The sequence below is a fragment of the Sceloporus undulatus genome, chromosome 9, assembly GCF_019175285.1.
Source record: "Sceloporus undulatus isolate JIND9_A2432 ecotype Alabama chromosome 9, SceUnd_v1.1, whole genome shotgun sequence".
Taxonomy (NCBI): domain Eukaryota; kingdom Metazoa; phylum Chordata; class Lepidosauria; order Squamata; family Phrynosomatidae; genus Sceloporus; species Sceloporus undulatus.
In genome coordinates, this window is record NC_056530.1 from 18,777,625 (window position 1) to 18,805,210 (window position 27,586).

General features: G+C 41.2%; 1 protein-coding gene across 1 annotated transcript; it reads right to left on the minus strand.

The window, feature by feature from the left end:
• Positions 1-419: 419 nt before the first annotated feature.
• Positions 420-27,546, minus strand: LOC121915514 (sialic acid-binding Ig-like lectin 10). Its single transcript, XM_042439830.1, has 10 exons — positions 27,483-27,546; positions 20,336-20,452; positions 19,815-20,189; positions 18,558-18,860; positions 17,249-17,293; positions 16,325-16,567; positions 14,450-14,746; positions 10,065-10,167; positions 2,481-2,562; positions 420-2,183 (listed from the first exon to the last, which is right to left on the minus strand). The coding sequence occupies exons 2-10, from the start codon at positions 20,388-20,390 to the stop codon at positions 1,983-1,985; spliced, it is 1,704 nt and encodes a 567-aa protein (XP_042295764.1). The 5' UTR covers positions 20,391-20,452; positions 27,483-27,546; the 3' UTR covers positions 420-1,982.
• Between the last annotated feature and the right edge of the window lie 40 nt (positions 27,547-27,586).

Consider the following 27,586-nt stretch of genomic DNA (forward strand, 5'->3'; position numbering starts at 1 on the left):
GATGATAAGAAATTATGGCAGTTGGAGTCTAAAGCAGGTGCAAAACTTGCCTGATTCCCCCAAACTCTGATGTATTTCATAGGAAATTTTTTACTGTGTTCTTACAATATCCTTGCATAATAATTTACACCGTGAGATAATCACAACTCAAGGCCAACAGAGGAGCTTCAAGGCTGAGCAAGAACTCTTGCTGAGATCTTTTAGCCAGAAAGTTCATAGAATCATAGAATCATGGAGTTGGAAGAGACCCCCAAGGGCCATCCAGTCCAAACCCCTGCCATGCAGGAAATCCCAATCAAAGCATACCCGACAGATGGCCATTCAGCCTCTGCTTAAAGACCTCCAAAGAAGGAGACTCCACTACACTCCGAGGGAGTGTGTCCCACTGTCAAACAGCCCTTACTGTCAGGAAGGTCCTCCTAATATTGAGGTGGAATCTCTTTTCCTGCAGCTTGCATCCATTGCTCCGGGTACTGTTCTCTGGAGCAACAGAAAACAAGCTTGCTCCCTCCTCAATATGACATCCCTTCAAATATTTGCCAAATATTGAAACTGGTGTTTCGTGCTTCCAAAACGTGCATCCCTTTTTAAATGCTACACCACTCTTGCTTGGGACAAAGATTTAGGATGCCCTTATCTCTAAATGCCATCTCACTGTTCAACCCTATGAGCACTGTACCTTAAGTCTACATTTAATGGTCCAATGAAGTAGTGACTGGCAGAAATGTAATTCTGACTTTATACGGGCCTCTTTGTCTGAATATTGAATGAAAATGTGTTTCAAACACAGAGACACATAAGTCTGGGTTTCTGAGGGTTCCATTCGAAGCCTGGGATGGACAGCAAATCAATGTCTGTGTATAGGTATGTGCTATACAGTGCCAGTCTCTTGACCAACTAGCAAAACATGGACCTGCCTGTAATTCTTACCCCTGTCTGGAAAAGCCTATACTGAACTAATATCAACTGGGGAAAAAAAAATCTCCATTTGAAAATCCTTGGCTTACTGGCTACTGAGAGAGAGAAAAAATAAGCCAGCCAATTTTGCTCCTGCTATTTTAATAGGAGTATGATACACAGAGCCCTTTCATACTACCTAGTTATAGCACCATGATTTCACATTAACTGGTACAGCTGCATCTTGCAGACTCCTGGGATTTACAGTTTGGTGAAGCACTGGAGCTCTCTGTCTGAGAGTGCAAATACCAGGCGAAATTGCTATGACAGTTAAAGTGAAATGTTATTTCCTGCACAGAAAATACTATACTTGGGGTCTTATTCTGAACAAAATGTACAAATATATATATATTTATACAGAAGATGTTTCCTATGCAGAAAAAGTTTCCTGCACAAAACAACCATGTGCAAATTTTGCACAGATATGTCCCAAGCTGTGAAGGTTCTTGTCAATCCAGTATTCCTCTTGTTAGGGTTTCTAGACACTAAAAATACACATTTTTCTGACAATTTTTCGGGTATTTTCAAATATTCGTTCCAACCCTACTCAGTATCACTGGGATGCATTTTCAGAACTTCAGAAAGGTGTATATCTCAGCTTTCCTGATGCTGAGATCTTTTAGCCAGAAAATTGCCAAGTATTGAAACTGGTGCTTTGTGCTTCCAAAACATGCACACTGCCATTGAGCTCTACCCCCTTCCTTTCCAAAATTGCTGTCGATCAAAGGAGGGTAACCAAAGCTGGTTCCCAGGAGCGGGACCATAATAATTGTTGCAGCTGTGTAATCCAGGACACATGTGGCAGTGCTACAAAAAATAAATGTCAACACAGCCCCCCAAGGAAAATACAGAAATGTAGATAAGGCAAGAAGGGAAGCTGAGGCTTCAGAAGGAAGTAATTTTTTTTCCAAAGACATACATCTGGTTAGAGCCAAACGGTAACTTTCCCCCCCAATGTCAACCAGACTGAAGAGTCCCTCTAATGTGCCATTTCTGTTTTTTTGGCAAAGTCTGTTTCTTTGCAATTATCTCTTAATTTCAGCATATTCAGTTTGAGGTTCTTCTGAAGTTGGTTCGGGCATCTGATTCGGCACAGAAAACGTTATAGAGGCATAATGCAGTTCTTCGGGATCATTGGACACAATGTCAGCAGATTCTTCCGCCTTTTCCGGTTCTTTGGGAACATAATTGCCTGCCTCTTTGTTAAGGTCTATGGTGTTGAAACCCTATTGGTGGGAGGGAAAACAATCACTCAGTATTATACTAAGCCCAGAAAGCCCAGAAGGCTTGGAAACATACCTTTTGGGACCACCTCTCCCAGAATCCTGAAAAAGGTTGCAGGATTGTTAGAGCTGTTGCTAGAAAATGTTGCTTCTCTTGGGTTGCTTTAGGAGAAAAGAAGCAGCAGGTGTTCAATGCCCACATAAATACCCAGAGACCCAGCTCTTCCTATTGCCTGCAGGTCACTCAAGTGCCAGTATGGATTGCTTAAAAGTAAGAGTGGAAAAGCAGACACTACAGACCTGGCCACTGGGAGAGATTTCGCTGTGGGGTGTCCGAAGCTTCTTGTGCGATTCCAAGTCGGTCATAGATTTTCTTTGGCACCTGCAAAGAAATTTCATTCCCTTTACAGCTAACCAAGCCCAAATTATCTCCACTATGGATGTAAAGTAACAACCTACAATGAACACTACCAATTTACAGATGCACCACTACCAATAACAATTGTGCACAACAATAATAAAAGGGACGGGAGTATTGATCGTGTTAGGACTTATTTAGCTGCTGTGGTATAAGTCATGATTTGCAGAAATGCAACCAATCCACTGTTGAATATTTGGGCATGCATGAAAGAACCAGAGGGCCCATTTACACTATAAAATTATAGTGCTGTGATTCCATTTTAACTGCCATGGTTCTGTCCTATGGAATCCTGGGATTGGGCATTTAAAGAAAGGCATTTCGAATTCTCAGACAAAAAGCTCCGGTGCATCAGCAAACTACAAATATCAGAATACCATAGACTGGAACCATTGCAGTTAAAGCAGAATAATAGCACTATAACTGTATAGTGTGAATGGGTTGCAGGCTTGTTCTGCTCCTCAAAAATCCAAACCATAAGAACCCCCTACTTCTTCCTTTATTATAAGGACCTTTCCAGACACTATCTCATCCAAGAGATTATCATATCCCTCTTTAATATTCATTCTGAATGTAAGATACAGTGCCCTACATCTCCACCTACCAAGAGAGATAAGGTCACCTAGGTTTTATAACAGATAATAGTGTAGGAGGCGTGCATTAGCAAGGCTGGGGAAAAATCACACAGGCATACATTCTTTCTTTCGAAATTAGAGGAACCTCAAGAAAAAGGTGGAATCAAGGACATGCACATTGCTTTTTGATCCTATTTAGAAGTCAATCTGATTGAATTCAAACAGACTTTTGTTCCCTTGTTCCCAAGGAATTTTTCACTGGATGTTACATGTTAAAGGCGAAGAAGGAGCGTTAGTAACACAGTTAGTAGGGACACATGCTTGGAGAAGAATAATTTGAAACTGTTTATTTGAAAACTAGTCAAAAAGTGTAAGTGACAAAGCAGAGGACAGATGGTTAGAATCAAAAGACTACAACGATAACTTAACAATAGGTTAGATAACAAATAGAATAGAATAAAATAAAAACAACCCAGAGTAAAGAGGCTTACCTGAACTGTGTGAAGGAGAATATTTAGCAGAAAACCTGGAAAAATTATTGGCTTGTTTAATAGGAAGACTTTTTATCAACAAACAGTAGTGCTCTATGCGCCTTTTTGAATAAACATGGCATATCCTCTAAACATGTGATACCTGAGGATATGATGGTTCATTTTTTGGAATTTAAAATACAAAGCTGCAAGCAAAATGAATGTAATCCAAAACTGGCAGTGAGATATAGCAATATCTGCTGTATGCTTGCTATTGCTTCAAGGAAATACAATAAGGAGAAAATGTTGTATTGCAGGGGGTTGCTGTGAGGCTAAAGTAGGGAGGATCGGAGCCATAAAGACCAGGTAGCATTAGCTTGGTGGTGTGTCTGTACATGTGTACAATGTACAAAATGTGTAAGTCAAGGAGGGTTGAGGGAAGAAGGCTGTGCTAAGTCCAAACCCTACAACTATCCCAACTTGGCAAAGACAGTCTTGATTAATCCTCTGCCGTTCCACTTTTTCAGCTGTATGTAAAATGCCCCAGTGTCCTGGTTTTCATGTGTGAAATGTTGGAGACTGTTTCAGCCTTATGCCTCGTTCCATATACAAGTTTTATGCTAACTGCATGACTTGGCTGAGCCTTGCCTAAGAAACTGCTCTCCTCTTTCTTGTTGTGCTTCTCTCTTTAGTTGCTAGTCTGATTATATGTGTACTAAAACATTCATGGGTTAAAAATGTGATGATGAATGAGGAATAAAGAGCAACTTTTCAAAAGGAATTTGAGAATGTGTTAGTCATTTGGAGAATGGATTGATCTAAGCCTCAAGCATCGAAATGTGTTGCTAAATGACAAATCGGAGAGGAAGTCATTATTTCAAGGGGAAAATAAACAAACTTGGATTTTGGGCTGATTCACAAATATGTGACTAAGGAAATAACAGCTTTGTGGAGGAAGAAAAACTGTTCCTTGGGGAAGTTAATATTAGGAGCGCATTTCAGAACTCAGAGGAGTTATTTTTCTTGGACTACTGCTCTCATAATCTCATGCTGGGTGAGGGATTTGGGGAGTTGTAGACCAAAAATGGCTTTCCTAAGGTCTGGAGCTTTCTATAGCAAATCATCCACCAAATTTCTTTTCATGTTGACTATTGCTTTGTTAGACCTTGAGTGGGGCTTTCAAAGGTCCAGATTGCCTTGACACATCAGGTCTGACTAGGGTTGCCAGAGGGAAAACTGGACAAAGCTCCTGTCATTTGGATGTATTTAAGAAGGAATTTCAGCAGGTGTTGCTTGTCACACAACCAGGTCACAAAGCAACACTTGCTGAATTTCCCTGTTCTACACAACTATAAAGGCACAGGAGATGTCTCCAGTATTTTATCTTGGAACCTTAGGTCCAAATTAATGTTTGAATGCCTCCCTACTATTAAGTAAGCATATAGAGATGTCTTCCACAAACTGATACATTGAGGATAAGTAACGGATTTATCCCGATTGTATTTGGAGGCCCAAATACAAAAAGAAGAGGAAAGAATTGGGAAAGTATACCCTGATTTGGAAGGGACCATCCCAATTTATCCCCCGTCTTCTCACTTTTCCAGATGATTTTAGAATGTCCCAGTTTGTCTCTTTTTCCTACTTTCCCCCTTGGCTTACTTCAACTACTGCAAACTGATCTTGTAGCACCTTTGTGACTAACTGAAAGAAAGAAGTTGGCTGCTTTCATAGACGAAAGTCTACTTCCAAATGCATGCGAGGAAGTAGACTGAAGTCTAGGAAAGCTTGTGCTGACAACTTCTTTCTTTCAGTTAGTCTCAAAGGTGCTACAAGATCTCTCTACATACTGATTCAACCGACTAACACGGCTATATCTTTGAATACTGCAAACTGAGTTCAAAGGGCAAACGTAGTTTGCGCTCAGTTAACTCAGCAAGGTGTGTGCGAAGAGAGGATGGCCAGAATCCTATCCTTCACAAGTATCATGTATATTGTGATTTTGAAAGGTGATTTTATTATTGTTTTGGCTGTAATCCGCCTTGATTCCTCCAGGAAAAGGCGGAATATACATAAATTATATTATTATAAAAGCAAATTGCTGCAGCTTCTCCTAGTTTGTGTGTTCTTCCAAATTAAGTTTTGCTCTCTTGACCACACTTTAATGTTGCTTGGTCTCATGTGTCGTGGAGAGATGCTGTTTGCGGAAAGATGTTGTTTCATAGCAAACCCAGAATGATGAGTGACTGAGGTTATTTGCACCATTAAACAACAGCATCTGAATGACCCCCCCTTCCCCCCGTTTTCATCTCTGAATGTTGGAGGGTATGGAGAAGGCCCTATAGCAGTGATGGTGAACCTTTTTGAGGCCAAGTGCCCAAACTGCAACTGAAAACCCACTTGTTTATTGCTAAGTGCCATGTCCCTCTGGCTTTCTAGTAACAAACTCTGGCAAACTCTGTGCTGGGACGATGGCACATGTGCCCACAGAGAGGGCTCTGAGTGCCAACTCTGGCACATGTGCCATAGGTTCGCCATCACTGGCCTATAGGCAGGTAGAAGATTCTAGGTTCAATCCATAGAAGACGGCTAAGGAATGCATAGCTGTGCAGATTCACATTAGCCTGTGCTATCAGCCATACTGATGGGAGTTGCAGTCCAAAAACATCTGGAAGTCTGCACTTTGATCTCCCCTATTCTTTGAATTAATAGATATTTAAAGTGCTAGTACTTGGAAAGAGCCCTGCCAGAGACCCTGAGGAGTATTCCCTGTCAGTCAGAATATAATACGGGGCTAAATGAGCCAATGCTGTGTCTAAGTCTAAGGCAGATCTATCTGCCTGATCTCTCCCCGACCTCTGAAATATCTCTTTTGCAGGCTGCCTACTTGGGAGCTTCGGCATAAATTGATTGTAACGCAGCATATTTAGGTTGATCAATTATAAATAAGAGCAACTTTGCTCTGGGAAATTAAATAATTTGTTATTGTCAGACAACGAGGTGGTGTACTGATGAACTAAGGGGATTTTTCAGACTTAATAATACTCCTGAGAAGGATAAACTAACTATATGGGAAACTAATAAAGCTTATATGAGGGAAGCATTCATTAAAAAAAAAATCATATTTGAATTAAAGAAGAAAGAGGCAGAGAGAGGGAAAAGGAGAGAGAGGCATATATTAGCAACACTGAAACAGTAAAAAATGGTGCATTGACAAAAAAAAAAGAACAGGTTATCTTCTGTATGAAATAGAAGAGAGGCTTTTAAAATAAATCTCAGAGATTATTCATAGTGTAGGTAATATTTTTCAAGGAGAAAAGAGAGAATGTATTCAGGCAATGCGTAGCTTAATTGAATAAACCAGCCTTCCGCAAGATGTGTCGAATTGTATCTCCCATTATTCCAAGACAGCTCTGGCTGGCTGGTTGGGGGTGATGGGAGATGTAGTAAAAGACATTAAAATTATCAAAGAGATAGCTGGTATAACATAATGCTTGGGGTGTTGGACTGGCCCTTGGGAGATCTGGGTTCTAGTTTACACTCAGCCATGAAATTCACTAGATAACCATAGAGCCAGTGAGTCTTTGCAGTGTTGTTGTGAAGTTATAGTGAGGATTGTGAGAGCCATATATACTGCCTTGAGGTCACTGGAGGAAAAAGTGTGGTATAAACAGGGTTGCCAGGTTTTCTGGAAAGCAATAGGGGACATAGGGCCTGTACAGACAGGCCAAAATAAAGCTGCTTCGGGTTACTTTGGAGCTATGCTGTTTAAAATCCACATGCATCTTAAGAGGCCAGAGCTGCACCAAAGCTGCGCTCCAGTCCTTAGCATCATTTAAATAGCATACCGCCAAAGTGACCCAAAGCAGCTTTATTTTGGCCTGTCTGTATGGGCTCATACTCTCCTAAATTGCCAGACCAGTTCAAGACTGGCCAAGGCAGATGAAGCAGGCTTATACAAAACCACCTCAAGTCTCATAAGAGAAGGACTCCCCATGAGATCCTATGGCTTCTGTGAGATTTCAAATCTTGCAGGAACCCAGGAGACAATGCCAGCCATCATGAAAAGGGTCACAGTGCTGCTTGGCTCGCTCCACAGAGAGGAGCAGCAGTGAGTCCGCTGTGATTCCCATAGATGGATCCCTGGCATTTGGTGAGGACTGTTTGCCACGTGCCAAATGCTATGAGAGCATGGTTGACACTCGCTCTCAACAGTTCAAGCAATATCAGATTGGGGTTGGATGTAAAGCCTCCAAGAATTAGATGTCCTGTATAAAACAAGACTCCTGGGAGCTGTAAATAATATACTTTTAACTAATAAATGATGGCAACCACCTCAGGATCATGTACTAGCGTGCCTAAACATTGCATCAGTATATCCCAAAGACCAATCCCATCTACTAGGCCTCATGAAGACCGAAAGAATGGGATGAGCATTTGATGCAGCTGGGCTTGACTGCATGATCGCCCCATTCAGTGTTGGAAGCAGAATTGTGATGGAGACAGCTCCCTTCAAGCAGGCTGCCTTGCTTCCATTCTGTTTGCACCTACGGCCCTCCACTGGCTGCTATCATGTTGGCTGGACAATTCTAGGAGCTGCAGTTCCAAAATGTGACTTTCCCAAGCTCTGGGAATAGCATAGCAGCAGTTGATGGGACTTGGCATATAGCTTTTCTCATTTGTTCAGTAATCACTCTCCAGCTTTCCATAGATATTATTTCTTTGTTAGTTGCAGTTATATCCCCAGAGAGCTCAAGGTAATATAAAGACTCTTCTCCCACATAGAAAATCATGTTCACAACAACTCTGTGAATTGGGATGTAATTTGTGCATTTCATTCAAGTAAGCAAGGACAAATAATTGTACTATTTCTTTTCATAATTGCAAGAAAGTCCTTGAAACCTTTTTGAAAAATACTTGCACTTCAAGGTTTATTCTGCCCCAACCCCAAAGTATGGTCCATTTGGTCAGAAAATGCCATTTTTGGCACACACAAAATTAATGTCTGAACTGCATTGCTTTCCCCATCTGTTCAGGATTCTCCTTGTTGGGGTTTGCCAAGCACTCATAAACTCCATTTTTATCTATTATTGAAATATTTTGCAATATTATTTCTACTCCAACTTGTGAGGTAAGTGAGGCTGAGAGACAGGAATTGGTTCAAAGTGACCAAGTGAACTGAGAGTGCAGTGGGGGCTTGAACCATGATCTCCCAAACTCTCATTCATCCCTCTAAGAGCTATCCATACTGGTTCTCTACCAAGACAAGAACTTTAAAAGAGGCTTCCTGGACCCAACCAAAAATATAACTTGACTGGTCCAAGATCCCATTTCTCCAAAAGGGCAAACCAGATGCATCTAGGAAGCTCACAGGATAACCCTGTCCTACATGTATTCTCCAGCAATGCAAGCTGCCTTTTCCTTGGAGGCTGTAGCAAACAAACTCCACAATTATTACTAGTGGTGGGTGAGACTGTCTAGATTTTCACCTTTGCCAAGGCCTGACAATTCTTTAGCAATGAAAATTTGCAGTCTAATGAGTGGGGAAAGCAGCAATTTACCCACAAAAGAGATGCATGCCAGGGCAACATCAACTGGATGGATGCATAACATCTGGGCAGTCACTCAGGGAGAAGATAAATGTCTGGAAAGGTCCTGAAAATTGACAAAGCTTGGAAAGGTCACTTTTGGGTGTTGATCCTTGCTGTCTATGGGATTGTTTTTGGAACTGTAGTTTCAAGAAGTGACTTTTCCAAACCCTGAGAATTGTCTAGTATCACTTTGCAAACACTCCTATAGCTCTTACAAACCTGTGGCTACAGAGGAGATAAAATGAAGGCATTGCCCTCCCCCAATAATAATACAGTCTTCCAAAATGAATTTTTCCTTTGGGCTTCCCATCATTGAAAGAGGATAAAATACTGAAAATCTTTCACACATACAACTCTTGTATTTGCTCTGTTGTCATTGACTCGGTTATTTTGCCTGCCCCTTTTCTTTGGATGACAAAACTGTACAGTCTTTCTAAATGCTCAGCTGAAGTTTTAAGTTGCTGCAATCGAGAAATCTGGGTAGTGATGACAGGACATTTCAAGGGGGAGGCAAAATTTGTATTGGGGGGCAGTGCCCTCTTCCTCAGCCTTAGCTATATCCCTGGACTTTGTTGGGAACTTGTTTTGCTCAATATTACCCAGCCATCAGAATCATCCTCATATCAGCCTGGACGTGTAAACTGGCTGCTAAACAGCAGCTTTGAAAATAAAATCCACAGCGAACTGTGTTTGTATGTGTGTCTTCGGATCACAGTTCACTCACAATGATTTTAACCCTCTTCCCAGGCACCCTCTCCATCTCAGCTCCTTTCCGTCTCAAATTCACTCCTCCAGCCATCCAGAAATGATCAGAAACATTCATTGTTACTTACTTTTTAGAAATCAAGACGATTGCAACGATTAGCACAACGATAGCAAACACGGCAAGGACAGCCACTACAGCATTAATTGTGCTTTGACTCCAATTGGACTCTGCTGGTTATGAGAGAAGGAAGGGGAGAAATCAGTGGAGTAGAACTTCTATTTTTCCTAACACCCCGCATCACAAGATGTCTTCTTTTATTCCTGCCATGGAGTTAAGACCTCTGATGTCTCTTCAGTACTTCTTCAGTACCCATCCCTGTGCCATAAACGGGGTGGGTAGTTAGACCAGTGGTAGCCAGTGAGGTGAGCCAAGCCACTCTGGGTTTTAGTCCAAATTTTAAAAGCACTATCCCCAGTGCTGGACATACTGTGAGTATTACAGCTCTCTATCTCAAACACTTACTTCTAATTCTGGACTCAAATTTGGAAGTGAATTTACTGCCCAAGTGATATTGGAAACTCTCCGTGGAGAACAAATGACTCCCCGTTTGTTTTAGGCTTCAATTCCCAAAAGCTTCACCCTGCATGACCAACAGTAAGGGATCATGAGTGGTGTCCAAACCCTCTGGAGTGTCAAAGGCCCACCAGCCTTTTCCTAAAGCTTATCTAGAAACACTGTCCTTATCATTTCCATTCATTCGAAGGTTTCAAGGCTCAAGAAAAAAGAAGGTCCTTTTCATATAAGGGTCCTTTTCTCATGATTCATGGCCTGTGGCTGACATTTTGCCAGGGAAAGTACAAGATGGCACCACACTGTAATCTGTGTCCAGGGCCAGCTGGACTGATGGTTGAATTTTATCTCAGCACTGGCAGAGAAATGGGGATTCCCATCATAACAACAACAACAATGATTAAAATAATGATGAATTGCACTTTGGGAGAAAGGCAAGATAATCTAATCAGTAAATAAATTGTTGTGATCATCATCATTGTTTTCATCATCATCATCATCACCACCACCACCATCATCATCAACTATACCTCACCTTTCCCCAGTAATGAGATGCAAGGTGGTTTATAACATATTTAAAACAATACAGGTTAAAAACCATCACAGTTGAAGGAGGTAGTCTATTTTATGCGCTGGAGGCCAAACTGTGGGTCACACATAGCTCTGTCTTCTAAGAATGACTCTGGGGTTAGGAGGAACAGTTGAGTAGCCTACCATTGCTCCCCTCCATCTGCCGCTTGAGGCAGTTGCTACACTGCCTAATGATAGGACTGGCCCTTTATGAAATTTTCAGTATGATATCTGAAATGACATTTTTTATGATTCTGAATTTCTTTTCTTGGGGCAGCAGAAAATAAATCCATTCAATTTCTTTCATAATGGCTTGTTACATATTCAAAGGCAGCAAGCATGTTTCCCCTGAAAGCAAAGACCTCTTTCAGTTATTTCAGGTCTTTGCATTGTTCTTCCTTAGACACGGTTTCCAGACCCCCAATCATCCTGGTCACACACTTCTGGATATGTTATGCCTCTGGACACTCCTGTACTATATCCTTTGCTAAATGATTAGTTCTCAGATGTCTTCTCCTTTTCAAAAGCCAAGCGCATATATGCACGATTGCAACAAATGTATTTCAACAAGGCTGCATGTCACCGCTTATTAAATTTTATGATTTGCCCATTAAATGAACAGATGTCAAAATGTGCCTGAAAAATAAGCAATGTTCAGGTCTCTTCACTCTACTCCTCCTGCTTTGGAGTGATTTAAAGGAAGAAAGAGCTTGTGCTCCATTTGAAAATGCTATTTTTTCTTATTCACCCCACTCCATAAACAGATATTTGTGGTTAGAACAGTCAGCCCTTCAAGTCAAAGGTGGCTTTTTGCACATACTATTTTTCTACTTGCAAAGAAATATTTCCTCTCCACTTTCTTTCCCGTCTCCCCTTTTTCTTGCCTGGGACAACTTTAACAGCATTTAAACAACATTTGTAGGCTGATATGTAATACAGGAAAGGATTTAGCAAAAGAGTTTTCCAGATACCTGAATAAGCCTTTGCAGTCCTTAAAATAAATCAACCTTGGAAGCTAGCTCTGCTCTGGTGCTGCAACAAACTACACTTCCCAGACTTCCATAGCATTAAGCCATGACAGTTAAAGTGGTGTCGAACCAGATTATTCCTGCAGTGCGGATGCAGCCTGAGCTGAGTTTTGAACCAGTGAGTTTTAAGACTTACATCGCATACAATTACAGTGCAATGTTCTACATGTCGGCTCTGAAGGAATTCCACTGAATTGAATAGGGCTGATTCCCAGCTCTTCTGACTCCAGTGAACTGGACACAGTATCTTTTATGAACACAGCAGCTACGCTTTCCAGTCTAGCATTAAATGAGCGGTAATTGCCAATGTTATCCCTCGTTAAAATCGCACCTTGAAAGCATAGTGATGATTTTTTAAAAATCGAATGTATTATCTCTACAATTAAAAATAAATACATGGAAGTACTAGTGCTAATCACTTTTTCTTTTTCTTTTCTTTTTTTTGGCTAAGCCATTAGAAGAAAATAATAAACTTTTAACAGTTCGGCACTAAATTATTCTAATTGCAATCATTTATCTCTGAAATTAAAGTTATTAACGTGGATACACTTAATAAAATCTCACTCAAGCTTGCCTTCGGGCCAGATGCCGAAAGGTCTTTGGAGAATTGGGAGGAAGGAATCATAAAAATCACACTTGAAAACGTATGAGAAGACAGTGCTGGTCCAGATCTTCATTTCAAGCCAGGAATCAGTCCCTATTATGAGGTATTTTCAAGGGCAAAAATGAGGAAAGACACTGGGGCATCTGAGCATGTGCTGAATGCCTTGGATAGAGATGAAATTTAAATATGCACCCAGATGGAAAATTGTCTTTAGGCTTGATACTTTACTGTGGAGGAATTAATCCCTGCCAAAAAAAACAACAACCCTGCATAGTCTCCAACTGTCATGGTTGGGCAAGAACACTTCTGATTAATCCTCCGTCATCCCATTTTTCAGCTGCTTTTAAAATGTTCTAGTTTCTACCTCCTTCTACTTTCCTTTTTATCCTCATTTTGCTTGAATTGATGCAAGCTGAGTTCAAGGCAAAAATTCAGTTTGCACTCAGTTAATGCAGCAGTGAGGAAGAGAAGGGAAGGGATGAATCTTCCCTTTCCCTGTAGGCTCAGCTAAAAGCAAACTGCTGCAGCCACTCCTAGCATGTACATTCTTGCTCTTTAATAGCTTTTGCATCTTGACCACAACAGTCTGATGTTGCTTGGCCACATGGGTCCCAGTTTTTATCTGTGAAATGTTAAATGGCATGAAATGGGAATTAACTGACATCTGCCCTACTTAGCATGGTGTAGGCTAAAGAGCTGTGAGAGTTGCCAACTGACATCTGGAAGGCCAAAGGTTTCCAATGTACCCATCCCAAGTATACAGAGTGGGCATGCATAAATTGTGGGGAAAGCGAACACACTTTCTCCTGACCTTGCAACTATCCGCTTTCCATTTACTGGCACTTTGGACCAGCTGCTAATACCACAAAGTTATTTGTTTGCCTCCTTATGATACCTGATAGGTAAATGGAGCAATATAAGTTAAAAATGTGGCCATTGGGACTTGGAATAGCTATCAGGAAAAGTTCAGAGAAGGGGCAACACAAAGGAGAGGGGGAAAGAAAGAGAATCAGGAGAGGTGGACCATTTGGAAAAGCATGGCGTGCTTGATCTGTAAAGTGATCTGTTTTTATTTCTTGTTTTAAAATGATATTTTAGGATAGTTTTAAGATAGCTTTTAAAAGTTTTAAAAGAGTATTCTAATGTGATTATATATATATCTTTATTCTGTTTTAGCCACTTTTATGTGTTGTGCATCACCTTGGGAGCCTCTGTGGGTTGAGAGGCAATATATAAATATCATAAATAAATAAAGTTAATGTTGGCGGTTTATTGTCTGGCCTGTGCTCCTTAGCCTTCAGCAGCCCTGGATCTGGAGGCATGAGCAGAAAGTATGTCTGTTCACATTGTGCAATGATAGCACTGTGATTCCACTTCAGCTACCATGGTTCAGTCCTGGTATTTGGAGTTTAGGGAGATGTATTTCGAATTCTCACTCAGGAAGCTCTGGTAATACCAAGTTATGAACCCCAGGATTCCATGGGATGTTGCCATGGCAGTTAATGTAGAATCATGATGCTACGATTATGTAGTGTGAATGGGCCAGATGATGGCTATCTCAGTGCCATGAAAAACTCTGCCTGCTGGTTTCTGAAGCTATAGCTGTCACTGACGGTATACAACCAGGCTGGGTTCTTCTTCTGTTTCTTTTCCTGGTCACCTGGCAACCCTACACATGGCCTTCTCCCTAGAATACGGTCTTAGGAAATGGTACAAGACCAGCCTGCACCAAAGACATACCTGAGCTAAACAGGAAGAACATGATGGGATACTCTCCCTTGGCATTGGTTCCACTGCAGACAAGATGGTGATCTCCATCCCAGTTCCCTGTCAAGCGCAGGGTGCTGGTACCTACATCCATCTCAATCCAAGTAGTGACCTGCTTGTACCCTTTGGTGGTATTTCCCTCCAGGGTCTCCCCATCCACCAGCCACTGAATCCTGGGCATAGGGGATGAGCAGATGGAACAGTTGCACTGGAACCCACTGTCATCTCTCCAGCAATGGGGACGCTTCTGTTTGCATGGCCTAGGGCGGTCTGGAAAAGGGGTAAGAGAAGAATCAGTCTCAGGAATCTTTATCATCCCTTTCTACTGATACGTCTCTTTCAGGAAGAGGGCAGGGTTCACTAAGAGTGTGGCCTACTGCAGATTTGAAGCAACTTGACACCATTTAGCCATGATTCGGTCCTACAGAATCCGGGATTTGTAATCTGGTGAAGCACCAGAGCTCTCTGACAGACCCGGCTGAATACTTCAACAAATTACAAATCTCAGGATTCTGGAGTATATGTCATGGCAATTAAAGTGATGCCACACTGCTTTCATTCTACAATGTGGCTACACCCCATAAACTATAAGGCCTGGGATGGAGAAGAAGGCAGGAGTTGTAGGAACCCACCCCACTCCTTGATCCGGACTAGGAAGGCTGTGGGAAACTTAGAGTGTTGTTGGGTTGCAATTCCCATCATGCTTCACCTTCAGCCAAGCTGCTTGGAGCTGATAGAAAGTGGACTCTAAGAAGATCTTGAAAACCTACAGTCTCTCTAGCTCTGCTAGAGATCACATGTTCATAAATCATATGTGATAATGAAATGTTTGCTTGCCTATTCTGTGTCAAAGTCAACAGACTTCAAACACATGGAGTCAAACTGTTTTCCTTTGCCTGCCCCAATTCAACATCGGATCCCAAACCCAAGGGGAGAGTCAAACAGAGGACCCAAAATCTGAAAGCCTACTGAAATCTAGTTTAGCCTATTAAATGATGTGATATATTTATTTGTGTGATTTATTTAATGAGGTGGTAGTTATACAAATTCTTTTGATTAAAATGTTTAAATACCTGAATGTTATTTTTCTAAATATTTTTCCAGTTAATGGAATTAAAATAGTTAAAATGCATGTGTGTGTGTGTTGTAAACTTCAAGTCATTCCCAACTTATGGTGACTCTAAGGTGACATTATCATGGGGTTTGCTTGGAAAGATTTATTCAGAGGTTCACCGTTGCCATCCCTTGAGGCTGAGAATGTGTGACTAGATGGTTAATAACAAGGCACACTGGGCTAAGCTTGACTGGTTCGGATCCAGATGTCATTTCTTTGTGGGGGGGGACTCTCTCTACCCCTAAAATATCTCCTCACCAACCCATGCAGGGAAGAAGATTGGAAGACATTAGTCTGCTACTAAATTAAGAAGAATCTTGCTGGACCAGGCCAAATACCTCTCTAGTTCAGGTTCACTTTGTGTATATGTCCTATCATATACTTCTGGGAAATCCCAAAGCTGAACAGAAGGTACATATCCCTCTCCTGTTGGTGTTCCCCAGCAACTAGTATTTTTATACCTGCCAGCTTATAGACCTAGAGGTGGCATAGATAGCCACCATGATTGGTAGACGTTGATAGTGTGATCCACCATGAATGCATCTATCTGTCTAGTGGCTGTTGATACATTTTGTTGTAGAGAATTTCACAATTTAACAACATGACTTGTGGGCAAGTGTTCCCTTTTGTCTCTCCTGCACCTCCCACCCTTCATCTTCATGAGGTGGCTGAAGATCTCTTAGATGTGCCCCAGTAACAACCTTGTGTGAAAATCTGAATGTTGCATCACTTACATGCTATGGAGAGCTGGAAGCTCATGGTGTCGGAGCCCTCGGAGTTCTGTGCATGGCATTTGTATTCACCCACATCTTGCATCTTGACACTGGAAAGCTTCAGTACCTTGTCTGTCGTGAGGTTAGCTGATTCCTTTGCCCAGGTGACATTGGCTGGCGGGTTGCCTTCTGCCATACAGCGCAAGACAACAGAGTCACCTTTCTCTACTACAATCTGGGATGGTGCTGTGTAATTTTTCACACCTGAAAGATTTCACAGAGATTGAATTGGACAAAACGCTGAACTAAGATGCATGACCTCTTTTGTGGAAACTCTCCAAGACATCTGGATGCCTAAGGCTACCCTGCTCCCATTTCCTATTAGGCTGCCAACTGAACTACAGGTTAAATATTGGCAATGGAACAACGTCCTGAATTACATCTGAGGTTGGAAAACTAGTCTAGGAGAATAAAAACAAGCTGTGAGATGCAGCCAGCACTCTGTCCCCCAAAATATGGGAACAACCAAGAAGCTTGGAAGAAACAACCAACAAACTGGTATGACTGTCCCCTTAGCATCTGCTGTTTAAGACTCTTTCCTTCATCTGTCTGATGGTTTGGGTTTGGCTTTCAACCTTTGTCATCCTCATAAAGACACTGTGCTTATTACAACAGAACACATCACCCAAAACCTAAAAGATTTATGGCTGTGCTTTTCAGTCTTACAGGATAAGACAAGATAAAAAGGGATGTGAGTGGTTGACATAAATGAACTAGACATGTGTGTATACCATTGGATATCCCAGCCACATCACCTCTTGTGGAAGAATCAATTAGTCTTGGATTTTCTTTATGTTTCTTGCTATTGCCTTAAGAATCTATACATTAAACTCCCAATTTAATTTTAATAATAATGCGGCCGTTCAGGTACTGTCAGGTACTTACTGTCATTTCCATGTGTAACTTGAATTTGCTGTATCAGGGGTGCATCTGTAGGACAAGAGCAAGCATTTGGGGTGAGTGAACCTTCCGCTGGAAGTTCAGAAGAAGAGAATCTGATCTCAGGAACTTTCCATCCCAACTCCAGTTTATTGCTAGACTAGAAAACCAAAAATTTGGTTCTGTCCATCATTTGGTTTCTTGCAGTAACCAGCATCAGAGAGCCAAGAATGATGGAGTTAAGACTGGGCATTTGTAAATGATTCTCCCAAATGATTCTCCTAACCCCTTGATAAGGATGTTGTGGCCTGTTACAGACTGCCAAAATAAAGCTGCTTCGGGTCTCTTTGGAGGTATGCTGTTGAAATGATGCATGCATCTTAAGAATCCGGAAGCTGCACCAAAGCTGCACTCCAGTGCTTAGGAATGGAGTGTGGCTTTGGTGCGACCTCCGGACTCATAGGACCCATGCATCATTTAAACAGCATACCTCCAAAGAGACCCGAAGCAGCAATGTCTCACTTAATTTTTCAACAATAATAGTGCTCTGCAAGGTACCAGCATGATATAGTAGTCCAAATGTTGGACTAGGACTCTAGGATATTAAGATTCAAACCCACACTTGACCATAGAAATCTACTGGGTTCCTTTGGGCTTGTCACAATCTCACCTTTAGATGAAGGCAAGCTAGGTAAGCCAGGTTGTAGCCAGGCAATCATAGCTCAGGGAATGTGGGTCCTATTTATTAATAATAATAAATATAATAATACAGGGTAGAAGAGATACAAAACTGAGGGTGCATCTACACTGTAGAAATAATGCAGCTTGACACCACTTTAACTGACATGGCTCCTTCCTCCAGAATCCTGGGATTCATAGTTTTGTGAGGCATCAACATTCTTTGCCACCAAAGTCCTTGAAAAACTACAATTTCCAGGATTCTGTAGGATGGAGTTATAGCACCTAAAGTAGTGTCGCTTTAAGTAATTTAAGTAAAAGGTATCTTGAGGAGGAAGGGGTGTGACAGAAGCACAATGATCTGTAACTGTGGGGCCAGCCTGGAGAGGAGATAGATCACAAGGAGGGATTATCTTGGGTACCCAAGAGCAATGCTCAGATTGGAGATATGCCAGAGCATGAATAATATGAGTCACAGTTATTTTACACAGGCCATTTTGATCCTTTTCTTGAGACATTACCCCTCGTATACCTATTTCAGGTCCAATCGGAACAGATTAGAACAGCAGTGGTGGGAAAAACTGAGACCTTACAACACTCCTGCTGAGATGTGGCATGAATAAAAAGAGTCACTCACATCTGATGTTCAGAAGGACGGTCCTCTCTTTGGAGACAGGGCTTGCTCCTCCTCCATAGGTGACAGAGCAGGTGAGTTCCTTCCCATTGTCTGTCTTTGAGGGCATGAAGTCAAGCATAGAGATGTAAACCTGGGAGCCATTTGACTGCATTTCGGAGCTCCTTGGTGTGGATTTCCTTGGTGTGAATTTCCAAAAGATGTGTGGAGGCTTCAAGGAGCAGCTTCCTGGGGCTGTACAAGTGATGTTTACAGGTTGTCCTGCCTGAAGATCTCCCCAAAATATTATTTCTGGGTTTTCCAGATCTAAGGAAGGAGGAGATGAAAGTCGTCAGTATATAGCTATGCCCACCAGATGTACTTCATCTCAGAGAGAATAGGCTGGACTTCCTACCCTGGAAAAACATAATGAGTCCATCTAGTTTTCTGTCCCTATGTCCCAGGCGATAAGGAATCAGCAAAGGAAAAGAGAGAAGGCTATGGATTGCAATCTGGAAACCATGAATAAGAAGCCATTCGGCGTGTGAATGAGGAATTTCATAAGAAGGGACCTAAAAACACTCCTGCAGACACAAAACTATTTTCTACATACATACATCAAAGAGAATCAAAGCTTTATCAAGGATAAAAAGAGAGATGGGTATAATGCTAGTTTGACAGATGTCATGTCAAGTATGACACAAGAGGCTCCACACTCCTTTGATTCCTTTGCTGACTGACATTCCCAAAGGCACTCTGGATCAGAGGCCAAGGATTCCTTCCTGTTCTGGAAGCAACAGATGCTTCCCCTCCACAAAACATGGCATGTCACTTCCATTGCTCCCTGTTGCACATTTTTACACTCCTGTATGTGCCTGTGTTTGTGGCATAGAATATATGCCACATGTCATGGAGTGGAGAGTGGCAGCAGGTTATCTTGACCAAGCCTTTACCAAGAGACTGCTTTAAGAGCCAGTGAGATGGAAATTAGGAGAGCATGCACAGCTGAGAAGTGTCAGAACTAAAATGATTTGCTTGCTATACCCATTAACTGATAATTTGGCATGTCCCACCCATTATTTCTTGTTGCATCTCATCTGTGCCTGTATTCATAGCATACAGTATACCTCACATTTCATGGAATGGTGTGTGTAGGGAGGGGATTCTGTCTTAAGCAGGGGATGTATTTTGGTATTCACTGTTGCTATATATCTAGTCCATCCCAAAAGCACATTACACTTGAGTTTACAGGAGAGAGCCGATATTCTTGTCACCACTCACTTATTACGTTCACTGATGGTTGCACGGTTTTGTAACTAAACTTTGCGCTACGTTCTTTCTCCATTCTGAAATAGTATTTCTGTCCATCACTTTTTTGGGATCGCTGATGGAGGGAGTTGCCATGTGCCACTTCATCTGAGAGAGTAAAGCGATTCTGAGCATAGTCTTCTATTGATTTAGTCCCATCGTTGGTGGCCACTGCTGGAAGCTTATCACTGCTCTCTTCTTTGTACCAGTATCCATACAATGTGGAAGTGCTGCTGGCATCATCTGGGTCATAAGTGAAATTGCAGGGGATGATGACACAAAGTCCCTCTGGGACTGTCACAGCTGTGGGGGCATTCATTTTATATTTTAATGGGTCACACTGCACACCTAGGAAGATAAGAGAAGAAACTCAGCCATATAAACAGTGAACAATCAGTTGTGCACCCACCGCACCCCTTTTCTTGAAAGGATGGGATAAACCAGAGAAGAGACTCTGTTTCCCACCAAGCTCCTCCTCTGCTCCCAGTTCTTACCCTGCAGGCAAGTTGAAAGCAGTCCAAGAACCAGGACCTTAAGGGAATAGCCCATCTTCTCTTCTCTTCTTTCTGAAATTTCAGCCTCTTTGCAACTCTGGTATTACCTGTAGGATCCTAGGAAATGGAGAGAACAAGGAAGAAGTGATAACTGAAGCAAGAAGAATGAGGCTTCCTTTGTGAAGTAAGGACAATCTCATAAGCATCATATTTAGGGGGGAAATGTTAAGAGCACATCCATCCTTTATTGCTTCTTTCTTTCTGTCTAAAATGGTAGACTAGTTTTACTCAGGATCTGGAGACTGGATGGTATCAAGCCATCATGCCTCATCTGAGCAGAGATTTGTCAGAGACATTTTGTGGACTCACCTGTATTATTTAATATATTTTTTCAAGTACAGAATGTCCTTCAACTGGGACTAGATACCTCAATCTAGTCCCATCTGAAGGACAGAGAAAGACCTTCACCAAAAATTAGCAGAGGCAGAAAAAGAGGGAAGGGAGAGCATTGGAGAGGGATGCAATAGTGGCATTTGGATGCCACCAAATGAGCATCTTTCTTCATGTCTTGCTGAAGATGACTTAATGTCTGGAACATGTTTCCTCATTCGAGACTATAAAAGTGGTGTTACTTTTTGGGGGCGAGCATGGTTAGCAACCATATCTCCCTATTAAATTCCAAGGTGGTTCTTATTAGAACTACATCATATGGGGAGAAAATTTGCAATCCTTCCCTTTCCAGCTGCATTTTGCCCCTCATCTCCCCACACACTGCCGGCCCAAGGAAAACACATGGCCCAGCTCATAAGCCACAATAATGCCTTCAATAAAAGTTTAGCCTGTTGCTCTTCCTTGATGAACAGGTCTACTTTCAAGCAAACAAAACACTGTAAGTCTCACTGATACTGAACTGATGCCCTATTGTGCTGCCCAGAAACGTTTACACATCAGCTACACAAAAAAACAGTCCTATGCAGTGAGTATTTTCGACTGTTAACCTGACAATAACAGAGCCATTGTTTCCATTCTTCCATGTCACTGTTTGATTGCTGGGTGGTGTTGAGGTTTCCATAAATAAATTGGTATTTTTCCCCACTTGTAATAAATACATCATATAGAGTCACCATTTGTACAGCCATTCATTGGGAGTACAGTCATCCCTTGGCATCTGCTGGGGTTTTCTTTAAGAACCCCCATAGATTTTTTTAATTTTAATTCTAATTTTTTTTTTGCAGGGGAGGGATATTTTCTAGTCACGGATGGCTGAATCCATGGATATATATATATATATATATATATATATATATACACACACACACACACACACACACACACACACACTTTATTTTGTTATTTTATGTAAAGGTGAATTTATATATTTGTGGTTTTATATATTGTGATTTCACTATGCCATTGTGTATAATGGGACTTGAACATCCACAGATTTTGGTATCCACATGGGATCCTGGAACCAAATCCTAGCAGATACCAAGGGTCTACTGTATATATTTGTTGTTGTTGTTGTTGTTGTTGTTGTTAGCTGCCCTCGAGTCTGTTCCAACTCATGGCGACCCTGTGGATGAGACATCTCTAAGAATACCAATCCTCCACTGCATTCTTGCCCAGATCCTGCAAGCCCTTGCCCATAACTCCCCTGATTGAGTCTATCCATCTGTTTTGTGGTCTTCCTCTCTTTCTTCTATCCTCTACCTTTCCTAGCATTATTGTTTTTTCTAGTGATCCATGCCTTCTCATGATGCGGCCAAAGTACAATAGTCTCAGCTTGACCACCTTTGCTTCCAAGGAGAGGCCTGGTCTGATCTGTTCAAGAACCCATTTGTTTTTCTTCTTGGCTGTCCATGGGATCCTAAGTACTCTTCTCCAGCACCACATTTCAAATGAGTTGATTTTCTTTCTGTCTCTGTCCTTCACTATCCAGATCTCACATCCATCCGTACATGGTAATTGGGAATACAATGCCCTGAACAATTCTGACTTCAGTGCTCATTTGTATGTCTTTGCTCTCCAGTATCTTATCTTGAGAATATTATTTAGTACCTTCATAGGTGTCTTTAGCTTGCATAGGAAGCTACTTTTGTTCATATTTTCCCTTATATACAAATATTAAAAACCCAAGACTAAACATCTAACCTCCCTTGCCCTGTAGGACCAGACAGACCCTCCCAAATTCTTTCTTCTTCGGAGCTAGTAAAGGAACAGGAACTTCGCCCTTCTTTGCATTTGGTTACCCATAGTCATTTGCCTGGTTAAACTGTGACTACAGGAAAAGGGAACCAAATCAATAAAACGCGAAGTTGGGGGAAAAGGTGTTCCTTTGTCTTTCCTGAATCTTTCCACCCCATTATAGATGATCATGGGATAATCTATAAGAGAAAGAGAGAGAGAGACCAAAGGGGGGCCATAGGAGCAGAGGGAAAGTAGAGAGAGATCGTTTTTCTTCACCTCTTCCACACAATCCATATTTAAAAGCAAAAAACCCAGAGTCACGTCAACCAATCCTACTAAAGGCCCTTTTGCTAAAGTCCCCAAATGTTGTCAAACAAAGACACCACCCTCATATATCCGGGTGCTAAAGAATGCCACAATTCTTTATTAAGAATTCTTCCATTTCTGAAGAAGTGAATCAGTAATGGTGTTTGTAATATACAGGAAAGTAAACAGGAACCAAAAATGTGTTGGTTCATATTAGGAATGTAATTATTGGCTAACTTTCTTCTAAAAGAAAGAGAGCAATGAGTAATTTTATCAATTTTCTCCCCTCTGCAAGAAAATCTTTGAAAGCCATGCCATTTGAAGGGTATTCGCAGTTCAGAACTTGGTCTGCACAAATTGCACATATCTTGATTTGCATAGATAACAATATTTTCTGTGCAAGAAAGAGCATTTTCTCTGCAGAAGATCATAGTTCCGTGCAGAAATATCATTGCCTACACAGGAAATGTTGTTTTCTATGCAATGCTACCATGCTCAAATTTTGCGCAGAATAAATTGCCAATTACAACATTTTCTGCACAGGGAGCTATTTTCTACATAGACATATTATTTTGTGCACAAAAATGTTGTTTTCTGTTTAGGAAAAGCTGCTTTTTTTCAGCCAAACCAACACATGTACATTTTATGCAGAGGAAATCCAAACTACAAAGCGTTTTGACAGTCCAGAATTCTTCCCACCTGGATTTCTCCACATGTTTCTAACCATTTTGTGATATATTGTTGAATATTCTTTCCATCTCTACTTCATATGCACCTCCCTCCTCCAAAAAATCTTTTGTCCCCTAAAATAAATTTAATTCAACTCTACAAACCTTGGTAGTTTGTTTCCAGTTCTTCCTAAAAGGTAGCTCTACATCAGTTAAGTAGTTCAGATGGGACTAGAATTTGCAGATAAGTCCCAGGCAGCATAGTAATAACTGTGGGTTCGGAAAGAACCGCTAGAAAACTAGTGTCTGGAAAAAACGGGGGTTTTGCATTTGCTTTGCTTTATCGTCACAGAAATCAATCAAAGTAGGATCGGAATCGGTTTCAAATGGGAACGGCGGTCATATAAACCGATCAGCTTTAAATCATAGTAGGGACAAGTATCTTCTTAGAAATCTTTTTCCATGTTCTGGTTACTGGATGAGTATAAAACCAATCCTAGCCATGTCTGTGATAGGCACCATTTTGGTTAGTAGGGCTGATTTCCACATGCATTTGACTTGGGCAGCATCTACACTGCAGAATTAATGCAGGTTGGCACCGTTTTAACTGCCATGGCTCAAGGCTATAGAATTCTGGGGTCTGTAGTTTTGTGAGATATTTAACCTTCTCTGCCAGAGAGCTCTGGTGCCATAACAAACTATAGATCCATAGGATAGAGCCATGACCATATTAAAGCGGAGTCAACCTGCTTTAATTTTGCAGTGTGGCAGCAGGCTCAGAACGGTCAAACACAGAAGGACTCACCTCTGAGTAAATATGCTTGGGATGGTGTTGCAAGATCAAATAGAGAACTCAAACCACATAATTTTCATCCCAGAACACAAAGTTCCTCCAAGCCGCTCAACTTCTGTGTTTGTCCCCGCAACTTCCTACACTCACACACAGATCTCTGGGGGTCTTTTTTTACTTAAAAGTATAGCTTTTAGTTATATTTAAATGTCTTTTTCTTTTAAGTGCACATTTTTCATTTTGGTGGAAACAGCTAATTAAATAAATGAAATAAAAAGTCATGGACTTGCTTTTTGAAATTTTAAAGGGAAAAAAAAAGCCAATATGTGTTTGGTTAGTTATGCTTACATTTTAGGTATTAAAGATGGGGGCCAAGTCCTGTATCAGCTACTATGTAATTTTTTTCCTGCTCTGACTCCCCCAAACCCAATGCAAATGTCATTCATCCATGCTGTGATCAAAGACTCCCTTTTCCCATGCAGCTGATGCCCAGGAAAGTAGATTTGATGGTGGAGTTCTGATCATGACCACAATGTCATTGTACAGAACAGGTACAGAACAGTTACCTAGATCTGCTCGTCTGTGATTAAGGTTGCATCCACACTGCAGAAATAATCCAGATTGATACCCCTTTAACTACCATGGTTCAATGATATGGAATTCTGGAAATTGTCGTACCAGAGCTCCCTGGCAGAGAAGGTTAAATATCTCACAAAACTATAAATCCCAGGATGCCATAGCATGGAGTAATGAGAGTGGTGCCAACCTGGATTATTTCTGCAGTGTGGATGCAGCCCTCACTGCAAATAGGGGAATAGGATGAGCCTTTCTAAAGTCCTTTTTTCCTAGGAGCAGCAGCAAACAAGACTTGCCTCCAGAGCTCAGGCAGGAAAAGGACAGCAAACATGTTAGGCAATGGGCTGCTTGAGGATCCATTGCAAATGTTGAAAAGGTTTTTCCCCCTTAATTTCAGCACAATGGACAAATGAAAGGAATAATTTAGATGTAGGATTTGTTGCCAGTCAAGTACACTTTTAAGCATTTGCTTTCTCGGAGTTCTAAAAGTACCTTGCAAGCCGACAAGGCATTGCAATGGAAGTAAGTTCATCAGAAAAATACAGTTTAGTATATAATAATATACAATATATGTAATATAGCCATAAATAAATCCTAAGGAATTAATTTATATTTATATTAATGCTTTATTTTGTAATCTCCTACATTTTGGGATCCTCCTTTTTGGTTATGATATTTGTTCACCCTGTATTAAGGGCACATAGGGGTTGTCTCGGGTAAGGATAAGGAATATGCCTCCTATAAGGGTATGTCTACACTGGTCAATTAAACCAGTTTTCCCCTTCCCTGCCGCAACCTGTCCACATGATGCAGGGCTAAATCCTGGATTCGAGTACGGATTGTCTTCACAACAGAAAACCAGTCTTGCAGTGAATTTTCCCGTTCCCTCACTTAAATCTGGGTTTTAAAAAATTCCCCTCTTGCTCTGGATTTTGCAGGAAAGTCCAGAGCACTCTGCAGCAAGTAAGTCTCTCTAAGGTCACACAAGGCTTCCAGCCATCTGATCAACTTCATTTCTGGCCTTAGAGGAAAGGACTCATGCCAGGGGTGGCAGTGCCCATGGGACACATGGGTAGATGGATGCCCACTATTGTTCCGAAGTGAAAGGGTAACAGGATGAATCTAGGGCAGTTTTGGAGCCAGAATACTCCAGGAGCAGCCCAGAGTATTCTGGTTAGTGTAAATGAGCCCTATGATGGACTTCTTCCATCATTGTAAGGACCCAAACAAATCCTGGCCTAATGGACCAACTGATGTTGTGCATGTGCAGATAATGTTTTAATACCAGAGAGTCCTTCAGCATTCTGTATATTGTAGAATGCTATATGGGTCAAAAAGCTTGCACATTCTGGCTCAGATGTCCACAGCAGAAAAAGCTGCTCGATATACTATTTCCTTCAGAACGAAGATGGAAACTTCGTGCATTTTTCTTTTTCTTTCAAAACTTTCTTCTATGGAGTTTATCAAACGGGGGGAATTTCTCTTAAATTTGAATGAAAAGAAAGTGGGGCCAGAACGCATTCACTTAAAGTTGCTAGTTTTGCACAATTACGTGAATGCGCATTGCGTTTGAACTGGCTTCCCATTGCCCGAAAGTAGCATGTCATTGCTCGAATTTGCATGTGGCAGTCTATCACACAATAACGTGAAACCACATGATTACTTTCGGACTGACTTCCCATTGATCGAATTTAATAATAATAATAATAATAATAATACTGTTTATTTATAGCCCGCTTTTCCAAAGGAGATCAAAGGAGACTGCGTGTGGCGGTCTATCATGCAATAATGTTAAACCCGATGATTGCATTTGGATTGCCATCGGATTATACTTCCAATTCCCCTTGTCAGATAAACTCCCAAGAAATCAAGCCACTTCTCATATGGCGAAGATATTCTGCAATAACTAACTACATGTTATAGAAAAGGTAGGCAACTTATGGCTCCCCCAGAGACTGATGGACTGTATCACCCATCATCTGTCACTGTGGCTTACAGTGGTTGAGGATTATGAGTAATATAGTCCAACATATCTGAGGGTTTCATTGTTTCCTGTTCCTGCTTTGGAGCCTTGAGATGTCTTCATGTTCCAGATGAAGAAGCAAAAGATACACAGAAAAGGAAGACTGACGAATAGGAAATCAATAAAACCCTGGATAAGTGGAAGCCAGCCTACATTAACCACTTTAAAACACTGTTCAGTCTCAATGTCAGCCATTTGAAATCAATCATTATTGATTTATTATTTATTCTTATTATTATTAAATAATAACAATAACAATAATAATATGCCTTTTCCCTAATTTGAGACTCAAAGCCGCTTGCAACACTTAAAGCAAACATAGTGAAAAATGCCCAGCATCAAAAAGTTACAAAGCAATCAATCAAAAAAATTAAAACTGGTTAAAATCATAAGCTATTAAACAACAAACCAACAATAACAACAAAAATAAAAGTCTAGCATATTATGCAATGCCTGTCCCTTCAAAAAATCAATTCTCAAATTGCTGGTAGAGTAGGTTTTGCCTCCTTGTAGAAAGAGAGTAAAGCAGATGCCAATGGTACTTTAAGTTCTTGACCTTGACTGAATCATACTCCTTTAGAAGACAGATAGTCCTACCTTTTTTGCAGTGTTATTCTCAGCTTGCTCCAAGTTTCTGTGCTGCTGTGCCTCTTCCTCTCTCTGGTCAAAACCATAGTGCAAGAAAAAGAATTTCCTGGAAA